Genomic DNA, 12,882 nt, shown 5'->3' on the forward strand with positions numbered 1-12,882 from the left:
AGTGAAAACTTTTATCTTATTTTTATTTAAGATTTCATTTCAACTATAACAGATCCTCTTGGACTTTGCTGTAAGTCAAAGGCAAACCAGTCACTTGAAAACTCAAGAGTAGTTCTACAGTTTGCTTCCAGGATCCAGCATGGATAACCAAAAACCATGGATGCTCAAATCCCATTACATAGAGTGGGGTACTAAAACAGTGTCCCTTATATAAAATGGCAAAATCAAGGGCGCGTTACAGACTGCCGAATTGCGGCGGTCTGCTGCCAGCGCCACTTGCAGCGTCTGGGAGCCGCAGCTTCTAAACCGTGGGACTCCCGGACGCTGCGAGGAAGGAGCGCGGAAATCGCGCTCCTTCCTGGGCCCCGGAAGTGGCACCGCAAAGCGCAAGGCGCGCTTTCACAGCGTCACTTCCGCCGCGACACGTCTGGACGCTAGGCATCCAAGATGTCAAAAATGGCGGTGGCCATGTGTAATGGCCGCCACCATTTGTTACGGACAATCCGTAAAAGGAGTAGGGGCGTCTAGAAGAGATGCCCCTTTTTTAAATTGGGACGTCCTAAGGGCGTCCCAAACGGTGGTCTGTAACCCGCCAAAGTTTGTGATTTGTGTTTGTTTTTTTGGGGGGGGGGATTTCAAGCTATGGACAGTTGAATCCGTGGATATGGCGGGCCAATTGTACATACCCCAAAAGCATTCCAGTACACACACACAGAAACATAGATGACAAATAAAATCAGCTAGTGAGGCACTTTGAAAAGCAGTTTGTGATGGACAAGGGGGAAGGGTATGTTTCTGGGGGAGGAGGTAGAAACGTGTGTGTTTCCTGGATCTTAATAATAGTCAATAATGTTCTCCAAAGTATATTGTACAAGTGAGCTGTTGCTATATATGCAATAGTAAATAAAAATAATATATACATTACATAACTTACTTTCAACTACTCCTGGAATAGCTCTGTAATGCTGGAATTGGTAAAAAGACTTTTCTAACATGTATTCTGGGTTAATTTCTTCTACACGCAGCAAATTTAATACCATATTGTATGTCAAATGGAAAGCACTGTTCAGTGGGTCAGCAGATCCCTAAAACAGAACAAGGTATAATGATCAAAAAGAGAAAGAGTTGAGTAATGGCAGTAATTTTTCAAACACTTCAACAACAAATAGAAACAAAATTATCAAAACAATATGCTCCCTCTTCCCACTAATGGAAAATGACATCAGAGGAATTTTCTGCAAGTGGGTCAGTAGTGTGTTTAACAGTTTGTTTAATTTTTGATTGTTTGATTTCTTTTTAACTACTGTATTTTGTGGATTTTATCTATGTTTTTTACCTATTGCAAACCACTCTGAGTGAACTAGGAAAACAGCAGGGTATAAATGAAATAATAATAACAATTCTTTCTCTGTCAGCAGTGTGGTACTTATTCCAGTTACCGAGGTCCAAAACACACTGCAGAAATAATTCGGTTTGGGACCGTTTTAACTATCCTGGCTCAACACCAGAGAATTCTGGCAACTGTAGTTTTGTGAGACATTGAGCCTTCTCTGTCAGAGAGCTCTGGTGCCACAATAAACTACAATTCCCAGGATTTCCTAGCACTGAGCCAGGGCAGTTAAAGCTCAAACTGGATTATTTCTGCAGTGTGTTTTGGACCTGAGACAATATTAAACTTACGTTGCCTTATTAGAATGGCAAGTGTTGAGAAGACAATTCAATCCATATGAAAGAAAGAATAAACAACAAAGAGAAACATAAGCACTGTATATACTCATGTATAAATCTAGAAATTTTAGTAAAGAAATTAAGCCAAAAAACCTGGGTCAACTTAACCATCAGTCAAAGTACATATAAGTATAATGGTATATAAGTATAATGGTATGTAAGCACTGTCCTTTAATTCTTAAAATAAAAAGGAACCTTCCCCTTCTCTGAATACAGTGGCAAAAGGTGAGAGCTCAGTCTGTCCTGGGAGCACCTAAAAAGAAGCAGCGACTCCCCTCTACTCTCTCATCCATCCAGTCTTTGGGGTGAATACAGTTATGCCTGCCAGAATTTTGTAAGTTCTTTGGCATCATTTCTGTTTGTTCCATCCTTTACATTCTTTGTTACTGATCCCTAGATTTTACCCTCAACCTAGCTACAGGTGATATCAAAATCCATAATCTTGACTCCAAAAGCTGCCCTCGACTTATACATGAGGTCTCCTTATAGTCAAGTAGATACAGTATATGTCCCTTGTCAGAAAACATATTCAAAGCTAGCAATGTTGGCTATGCAGTAGAGAAGAAGAATGGCCTCTGTCTACATTGATATCCCTCTGTCTACACCTATGGTTCCCAAACATTTCTATGCCTCACACCCCTAGGAAAGGTTTGATTAATGTATGCACCCCCTACAAAAATAATATCACATTTGAAAATGAAGAAGTCTAATTTCTAATTTTTGAACCACAAATTAAACCACATACAATACTGTGGATAAACAAATTGAACTTAAAAAAAATAAGCGTTTAATTCAGAGCATAAAATTGGCCAATGCTATGCACTGAATAAACTTAGGAACCCCTGGTTTAGACCATCATCACTGACAAAGAAAGTAGCATCAGAGACAAAATGTATGGCTGTGACTCTAACATTCTCACTTTTCTTCTCCTGTGTGATTTTAACATTTTTACCAGGTGAAGAAGCCTTGTCAGCAAGTTATTAAAAAAAGAAAAGAAAAAAGGACATCTTGTTAACTGACAAAATGCTGAAGAGGCAGAAACATTGCTTCCACCCACTAGATCATTTCTCACTAGGGCTGCCAACACTGGCAGAGGAAATTCCTGAATCCTTTTTTCAAACTGAGATTGAATTTCTACATCTTGCTTTACCTGGTAAAATTCATGGAATCAGTTTCACCCACTTAATTTGCCTTCACTGTTTAAACCCACACTTAGAAAATCGGAGCTTTGCAGGCCAGAGGGCACAGTCTGTTTCACTTTTTTAATCTTATCTTATTTATATTCTTTTTTACAGTTGTCTTCTCTGTGCACTGTTTTCTTTCTTTATGTCATTTTGTTGTAATTCTATAAACAAATATGACAACTTTTATAACAAAGAGTCTATTTAAAACACACACACACACACACACACACACGTAAACCTCAAAGAGAGTCTCTGAAAGCAACTATTGGCAGAAGCCATTTCTGTTACTCTCTTAAGCCTGTCTTGTCCTTTTTCACACAACTACAGTAGGTGGCCAGCACAAGTTTAATACTAAAATACTTTAAATGCGGTATTTTTACATTCAAGCTCAATTGGCTTGTCCTGTTTCCTACTTTTTATATTTATATTTAGTAATAGCAATAGCATTTACATTTCTATACCGCTTAACAGTGAATTCAGCATTCTCTAAGTGGTTTAAAGCCTGTAAGCCAATTGCCCCCAACATGCTGGGTATTCATTTTACCGACCTACGAAAGGATGGAAGGCTGAGTCAACCTTGGAGCTCTCTGGGATTGAACTCAAAACGTTATGGCTTCAGTACCAGCATATAACCCTGTGCCACCAGAGTGAGCTGACACCTTGCTGTATTTTAGCAAATTCTTCCTAAAGAAAACTAGAAACTCTGCACAGATCATGTTACTGTTCCATTTCACCTGACATTGCTATCACCAACATTTCACATATAATGGAAAACTCTCTCACAAGTAGGCATTCAAGTATGAGAGAGACCAGTTTCTTCTTTTGACTACCAATAAACTCTGGCATTTGTCTGAAAATGCCAGGTTCTGTGAGAGATCAGCCCAACTAATCACTACTGAGTACTGTCTCTGCTCCTTGGCCATAATTTCTTCCCTTATTTGCTGTAAAACATGGTAGTCATACAGTACTGTCAGTGTCAATCTCACTGCGGAATACTGTGGCAACCATCTTGAAATCTGCGTGGTTCATGTTATTGCGAAGTGAGAGTACTGACATTTGTCTTTTTAAAAAGGAATGTTTCAACATCATGCCATTTGTTCAAGCACTCAGAGCACCATGTCAATGGCTTACAAGCTTGCTCTTTGGATTTTCTGTTGTCAGCTGGACCGGTTGGGCTAATCTCTCACAGAATCTGACCCTTGCTCTCTTCACTGTTGAATGGAGCTCTGTGGAGATGACATTGGCCCATTACAAACGGGCCATTTTGTGCGTGCGGAGCGCGCACTAGGGTTAGAAAGGGGCGGTGCTTCCACACCCCCTAACCCTAGTGTGCGCTCTGCACACACAAAATGGCGACGGCCGTTCCACATACGGGGCAGCGCAGACGTGATGTCCTCGCTCCACGCCAGGGCGCATAATGCGCCCTTTCCGCGGAGCAGGAAGGAGCTCCGTTTCGGAGCTCCTTCCTGGTTTGGTCTGCTGGGCGCAGCCTTCAAATGGCTGCGCTCAGCGGATCAAAGGAGAAAGGGGCCAAGCGGCCCCTTTCTCCTCCTCCCCGCCACCGCGGGGTGTCCTTGGGGCTTGAAGCTCCAGGGACACCCCTTTCCAGGCTGCGGGGAAGCGGCCTTTTGCCGCTTCCCCGCAGCCCAGAAAGCGGCGGATCGGGGCCTCAGCGGCTGCCGTTCTGGCCGCTGAGGCCCCGATACTCCGGGGAAAGGGGCGGGTACAGCCCGCCCAAAATGGGCGGTCTGTAACCCACCATTGTAATGTTTCACCTTCTTAAATATTACCATCAGACTGAGCAAAATGTAAACAGGACAAAGAGGGAGAGATATATGTTCCTCCTCACTAAGAGCTGCCTGCACAATCTTCACACATTATTTTAGACCCTTGGGAAAAAGAGTATATCCTCAACACAAACCAGTACTGCAGTACACCTTCAAAAGCAGAAAGGGGCAACAATCACCCTGTTTATATGCCCTGAAGCACATCTTTGTGTTCTATTTCCAATGTTAAAATAATTCAGTTAAAACAGTATAAAATTATTATTTTTTAATTGTAAAGTTAAAAGTGTTTTTACCTTGTGTTTTCTCCTTTGGGGAGAAAGGAGGCATAAAAATAAAATAAATAAACAAATGTCTACAAAGTTCAAACAGGACAAGAGACTCTGCCTTCTTGGCTGAGAAACTAAATTCACTACACTTCTACATCAAAACACAAAGTCCTCATCCTGTTTCACACAATTATGGGTTATATGATAGTTATATCCTACTTTTCTCGGGGACTCTCTTTCCATCCATCCATCCATCCATCCATCCATCCTAAAACCCTGAAGCACTATATCCCCTTCCACTCCCAATCCTCCAAACAAAAATCTCTCTTTAAACCAATCAACCAGGCAGTCAAATCAGTTAGTCAATCAAAAACTCTGAGATAAACATCACTGCCCCACTGAAGCGTCTTGACATTCAAGTTGGTCCTTTCCCCTTGAATAACATTGGTTCATTCCCACCCACCCCAGACCTCACACCAAGGCTGGCTGTTGCATACCTCCATCTTGTCACAACTTTTGGGAAGGGCAAACATTATACATCATATAAAATGGCAGCCGTTTCTTTGCTGGGTTAATTTGAGTGACACATGCTCTAGCCTAGTGTTGTTGCTTTGCAAAACAACAATAAAAACTTGTTCTTGTTTTAATCCTCTAAAAAAATAAAAAAGGTTGTTTAAAAAACAGATCCTTTTTGAAGCTACCTTGGGTTCCACTCTGGGAGAAAGGCAGCATATAAATGAAGCAAATACAGTCGCCCCTCCTTTCTCACAGACTTGAGATCCATGTTCTTGATTATTCATGGAGGGGTGACCTCCATTATCCTCAATGCGGCAGATTCCCCGTGAAAACTGAGGGCCGATTGTTAATAAAAAGTCATTGAAGTGTTTTAATTTCTGACACCCTGATCGGTATTTTTCCAAAATTGACAGAGGCATGTCATCTACATAAGCCAAGACCACAAGACAGCTTCTGCACTGAAAATCTGCGTTATAACTGTCTCGTCACTGAAAAAATTAAGCAAACTACATGTAATTCCCTCTGTCACAGAAAACTAACATACAGTTATAGAAAGAATATTTGTGTTCTCTCATCATATACCAACTGGGGAGAAAAATGTGTATTGTCCAAGGGATGAAGCAAAAGTTCTAATAATTTTGGTAACTGAGCATTTTCTGTTTTGCTAGTGGCTTTTGTCTGACCACAGGAATTTTTTTGGCAATTTCAGAAGGCAATATTTTTGGAAGAACTTGGCTTTCCCTATCTTGGCTTATGTAACTTAAATGGTGGGAAACACTGTGGTAAACCTGCCCTACATCAGGTATTCTAATCTGATTTTCTAAGCATAAATCTGTTTAGAGCCGTATAAAAAAGATGAGATATGTGGCTTTCTTTGCTGTTGTTTCTCTAATTTCTTGGATTTTATGTTTTCAGCATAGCTTCTTGTAGCTTTTCTTCCCCTGTGCTTAAAATGAAAACCCTTGATAGCACTGAATACATTCTGCTGTAGCTGGGTTGGCTTTGTGAAGCCAATTTTGAATGCATCTTCTTTGCAGCATTTCACATTAAAATTACATGAATTACTACCCTAACTGGGCCATTGCCTGAACATCCCTTAGCTTTACCACCACAAATATTTTTGTTCATCAGAGATACCTTCTAGCTCAACAGACAACTGCAATACTTAGCTAAAGAGATGAATGAAATTGCTTTTGAATCCTTAGTTCCTTCACTCTATGATTCCAGTCCCCTAACTTCATTTTGCTATACTAGACAACAAGTACATGTTTTAATTGTATATTTTAAATTGTTCTAATAATTTTAATAGTCTGAATTTATTTTAATGTTGATCTTTTGCATGTTTTAGCTATACTGTATTCATTTTACTTTCTAAGCCACCTTCAGTCTCGGTTCGGAAGAGAAGAGGGATACAAACAAAGCTGATAATGACAACGATGACAACAGGAGCAGCCATATTGTATTAGACCAAAGACCTATCTAATCAATATGCCATTCATGCATTTTCCAGCTACCTATGAGAACCCTGTATCCACCATCTTACACTCCCCAGTAAACAACTGGAGACAACGGCCCCTCAATCCATAAATTTACTTTTAAAGCCATCTAAACTGGCATCTATAACTACATACTGTGGTAGTTGGTTCCACAGTTTAAATATGTGTTGTGCAAAGAAATGCCTCTTTTTCTCTCTCCTGTATCACCCACCATTTAGATTCCATGGATGATCATGGCTTCAGTATTAAGCATATTATCCATTACGTACCTTCTCCATACCATGGATAATTTCATTTCCCTCTTACTCTCTTTTATTCTAAGCAAAACTCTACCAAATATACCTTTGCAATATCCATTAAGTCACCAACAAGAACTATACATAATATTCTAGATGTGGTTGCACCATGGTCTTTAATACAGTATAGTATTGTATGGAAGGTTTATCTCCTATTCATTTTCTCACTTTGCTCCAAATGGAATTGATTTGTTTTTCTTAAACAGCAGTCACATAGTGGATTGATATTTTCAATGAGCTAACTACCACCATTCATTTCTTGGTCAGTTGCTGCCTGCTCTGAATGCATAAGTGTACATATGAAAATAGTATTTTTTGGCCCACTATACACTTTAAACTTACTTACACCTAATCTTTTTTGTTATTTTATGATCCATTCTCCTGCTTCAGAGGGATCCCTTTGCAATCTATTTGTGTTACCACCAAACTAAACAATCTGGCATAATTAGTAAACTTGGTCACTTCACTATTCACTCATAATACCAGATCATTTATGAAGGGGAAAAAAACACAACTTCGATAAGGATGCATGACTCCATTCCTCACATCCTTCAACTGCAAGAAATGACTGTTTATTCCTATTATTTACTTCCACTTTTTAACCAGTTTTCAATCCATAAGAAGACTTCTCTTATCCCACGTCTACTAAGGTCTAATCTTTACTGCAGAAATAATGTAACTTGACACTGCTTTAAGTCCCATGGCCCAATGCTATGGAATCTTGGGATTTGTAGTTTGCTGTGGTATCAGAGCTCTCTGACAGCAAAGGCCAAATATCTCATAAAACTACAAATCCCAGAACTCAATAGCATCAAATTGTTTTATTTCTGCAGTGTAGAATAGACCTATGTTTGCTCATGATTCTTTGTGCCATACTCATCAATGCAAAGAGATTTTTTCACTTTAAAAAGGCCCAAAATCAGTGGAATGAAAATAGTATTTTCCTAGCTCCTAATGTTTCTAGGTTAGCTCTGATATTTTAAAAAATGACTGCAGCATGTTCTTTACTTTGACCTGATAAATAACTGTATTTTTATGTTTTATGGTTAAAACAACTATACTTTGTTTGAAACAAATCAGTTTCAAAACTGTTAGTTATGATCTCTTGTTTCAAAATAGGTTAAAGTATTTTAGTTCCAGTCAAAATAGTAAACTGAGGTTAACCAAAATCAGAAAGAACAGCTGTTCATGACCTGATGGCTATAGTGGAGAAGCAGAGGGAACAAGGGAGAAAGAGTGTTTGACCCCAACGCTTTTCCTCATCAACACAAACCATGATTTATTATGACATCCAGACTGTAGTTGTCCATCCAATGGCCCACCAAGTTTTTAGGCTTTTAGGACATCAAAGAATCTTACCGAAATGTACAAAGACTAATAGGATCTAATGACCAGTTACAGTTGGTGACCAAAAAAGCAGGAGTCAAACATAGGGTTTGGAGGATATACTTTATTTATCATGTGCATCTTGTGTCAGGTCTAGAAGTGATAACAACTTCCTATGACTTTTCCTGTTTCCTCATACACTCATGTTATGTCCTTAAGAGATAAAATAATAAACATTTAATCAACACTTCTACATTGACATCCTCCCTATGAGATTTTTGTTTAACTGAAAGGCTCTCAAGTTGAATCAAGTAAAGGTAAACACAACCATAAAATACTTCACTATGACCAATTTGGCAGGCAAGAAACAATTCTCAAGAAACATGGTTTTGGCACTTGCAGGATGGGCAAAGAAAAAAGGAAAATAGTAATAACTCAACATTTTCCAGAGGTGGAAAAGCAGATGCAGAGACCAAGCACACCAATCTAGACTACATACTACACAAGGGGTGACCTAACATCTTTTTCTTTACTAAATATTACTGTAGCCCACTGCTGTGCTTTAAATGTACAGAAGAAAAGTACATATTTCATTAGTGAACAGTTGAATGTTTTCAAATCACTTTCAACTTATGGTGACCCTAAGGCAAACCTATCATGGGGTTTTCTTGGCAAGATTGATTCAGAGATTTGCCACTGCTTTCCCCTGAGGCTGAGAGAATGTGACTTGCCCATGGTCAGCCAGTGCGTTTCATGACCAAGTGGGAAATCAAACCCTGGTTTCCAGAGTCGTAGTCCAACACTCAAACCACTAGGAACAGTTAATACATAAGCCTATTCTGGATATTCAAAAATATAAGGAAATCTTTCTTTAGGTCAAAAAATCAAGCAGTTTTTGAAAGAATCTCAGAATTCAGCCTGTACTACGTGTTCTATGAAGGAATTACAGTATACATTCCACATAAATGCACAATGTTCTCCTACAAAGAGATGCACAACACTAAAACAACCCTCTGTCTCTTTATTCTAACTTGTATACATTCATCTTGCTTTATTTTATGATAGTACAGTGGGCACTCCCTGTATGCGGGGATCCGTTCCGGATCCCTCCATGTAAGGGGAAATCAGCGTATGCTGGAGCCCCATTGAAAATAATGGGGCTCGCGCCTGCAGCGCCCACATGACACGAGCAAACGCCCCATTAGTTCTTCCAGGGCGTGCAAGGGGCTCTTCCAGCGCGGCTTTCGGTGTATGCTGAAAGCTGCGTATGGTGCGCTAGCGTAAAACATGGGTGCACTGTATAAAAACCAGACGCTTTAACAGAGATACGAAAGAGCAGAGTAGAGCCTCTGGCACAAACAGAATAATGGGCTGGCCAGTAACATGGACAGCAATGCCAGGGAAGCTCACATCTAAGAATGTACTGAGCTGGGCTTGTCACCTAGCAGATGTTTTTGGAGTCCTTGTTTGTATCATGGCCAAACAACAGCTGTCCAGTGGCATGAAAGAGTTAGCTTGTATGGGGGACAGTTGCTCTCGTAAAAGAGAGCTGTCATTGGGCGTCCTGCAAGGCGCCATCCTGTCCCCCATGCTGTTTAACATTTACATGAAACCACTGGGAGAGATCATCCAGAAGCATGGAGCTCGGTGTTATCAGTACGCTGATGACACCCAAATCTATCTCTCCATGTCTTCGACTGATACAGTGACTAAGGAAGGCATCTCTCCTCTGGATGCCTGCCTGGGGTCAGTAATGGGCTGGATGAGGGAAAACAAACTCAGGTTGAATCCAGAGAAAACAGAGGTACTCGTGATAGGTACCCCAAGTCCTGACAGGGAAATTTGTCATCCTGTCCTGGATGGGGTCACGCTTCCCCTAAAGGACAAAGTTCGCAGTTTGGGAGTACTCTTGGACTCATCCCTACAGTTATCATCTCAAGTAGATGCGATGGCCAAGAGTGCTTGGTACCAGCTTTGGCTGATATGCCAACTGCGACCCTGCCTCGACCAAAAGGACCTTGAAACTGTAGTACACGCACTAGTAACCTCTCGATTAGATTTCTGTAATGCGCTCTACATGGGGCTACCTTTGTACTAGGTTCGGAAGCTTCAGCTAGTTCAAAACGCTGCAGCCAGATTGGTCGCCGGAACTTCTAGATCAGATCATATAACACCGGTATTAAGATCTCTCCACTGGCTGCCTATTAGCTTCCGGGCTCAATACAAAGTGTTGGTTATTACCTATAAAGCCCTACATGCTTGGGCCCATGTTACTTGAGGGAGCGCCTCTCCCTATATAATCCGCCCTGCATTCTCAGAACTACAGGGAAATGCTTACTTGAACATCTTAAGACAAGATTGGCATCAACTTGCCAAAAAGCTTTTTCGTCTGTAGCTCCCATGCCCTGGAACAAGCTTCCAGAAGAGATATGGCATAGTCCTTCTTTAGATGCCTTTAAGAAAGCCTTAAAGACTTAGCTTTTCCGGTCAGCATATCCTCCTAACTCCACATAGAATTTATGTTTTGCTGAAAGACGCTCATTATGACTGACAGATGTTTTTTATGTTTCTATGTTTTTAGATGTGATTTTAGAATATCTGTTAATTACACATGTATTCGCGGTTTTATTTGTATTGATATTATGATTAATTGTATAGATATATTGTGTATTTGATGGACCTGTGAACCGCTTTGATCACCATGGAAAAGCAGTACATAAATAAAAATTTTATTTTATTATTATTATTAAATACCTTGTTGGATACATTTCGTATTCCCTTTGCAGTTTGAAACTGGGAAAAGCAATGAAGGCTGGGAATCAACTGGGAGAGCAAGTTTTCCTCTGTTGCTAACCTGACTGAACAGTTTGCATAGCTATTGGGGTGGGGGTGAATGGGCCACATTTGTCTGCTTTAATTTTATTGGCTTCTGCATTATATAAGTTTTGGGAGCCCATTTTCCATTGGGAGTGCACCTCAGACCAAGAGTTTCTCATATGTTCAGTGATGGGAATTTGATTTGATTGCCTGCCAAGAAGTAAATCTGAGTAGAATTTGTTTGGGACCTAATTCTACGGGCTGTGAGAGGATGCTGGTCCTTATCAACCAAAGGGCTGGAGTACTTCTCTAAGGCATACTATCTGGTGCATCATTTACCACCAATAAAACTTATGCTCTAGCAGTAATATTTGTCAGTGTTCACCTCCAAAATGACCCTTGGAGAGGCCTGGAACCAAGGTCTAGAACCAAACACTAATCTCTGCAATCCTTGGATGGATCATATCTGTGTGGCAGAGCACAGGTTTTGCACATAACATTCCAGGTTCAAATCCCAGTTTCCCCAGATAGAGTTTGGGGGAAAAACCTGCCAGAAACTCTGTCAAACTAGATGGATCAATAGTCTGACAGTAAAAGGCAGATTTCCATGTTCCTAAGACTAGGGGAGACTATATGATTATTTCTTCTATCACTACTGTATCCTGCAACAGCTATTATTCTTTCTGTGTGAGTAGAATAAACAACTGGTATAGCTCTGTGGAGACAACATTGACCACAAATAATTTTAAAAGACAAAATAGATAACTTGGAAGACATCACTGTCAAAATGCACATAATTCTATTACAGAGAGAGCAACTTAAAATATGCTTCACTGCTTTCCAGGAAAGGTTGTTGATAACATCTTGCCTGATAGACCTAAGCATCATGTAGAATTAAGCCTGTGTGTAGTAATTTTTTAATATTTTAAAGAAAAGTTATTTCAGTTACTCTGCCCTAAGGCAGAACCAAAACTCTGAAACACTGGTGGTGGTAGCTGCTGCTGGACTTCCTGGTGGACCTCATGCTAGACTCTGGCTAGTAGGTTACCTCCTTTGACAAATTGAGCCTTATTACAGTTTTCAAAGCCTGCCACACATGCAGACACTTGGAAATGTACGTGAATGCAACTGATGTAAAACCAGACAAGCCTGCAATTAAGTCTGTGTGTTCAGCTGATGTTTATATACAGCCTCTACATAGATGGACAGATTCCACTCCAGCAGCTTATTTGAAAGTTTGTGTTTCTGCCTTGCAATAAACACTGAGGTCAGTGAATGACTTTTTAAAAGAAAATAGCTTTGGGGATAAATAATGTAAAGCATAGGTTCTACAAAAACAACAGTAAAACATGGACACAGAATGGTGATTCATATACTAGAAAGATGTTGTCATCACAGACCATTATATTCTTCATGAGGGCAGCCAACTGTTTAAGGGGAAGCATCTGTTATTAAGTGGTGTGGGA

General features: G+C 40.2%; 1 protein-coding gene across 2 annotated transcripts in view; it reads right to left on the reverse strand.

Annotated features, from left to right (window-relative positions):
• The window catches only part of MTREX (Mtr4 exosome RNA helicase), a 56,645-nt gene that overhangs the window by 24,326 nt on the left and 19,437 nt on the right, over positions 1-12,882 (reverse strand). For both annotated transcript variants that reach the window (XM_089495603.1, XM_089495610.1), the window contains exon 16: positions 935-1,085. In XM_089495603.1, coding sequence (XP_089351729.1) covers positions 935-1,085 — 151 coding nt within the window. The remainder of the gene's footprint in view (positions 1-934; positions 1,086-12,882) is intronic.

The sequence above is a fragment of the Sceloporus occidentalis genome, unplaced genomic scaffold, assembly GCF_023333645.1.
Source record: "Sceloporus occidentalis isolate IW3139 unplaced genomic scaffold, rSceOcc1.0.p SCAF_1, whole genome shotgun sequence".
NCBI classification, from domain to species: domain Eukaryota; kingdom Metazoa; phylum Chordata; class Lepidosauria; order Squamata; family Phrynosomatidae; genus Sceloporus; species Sceloporus occidentalis.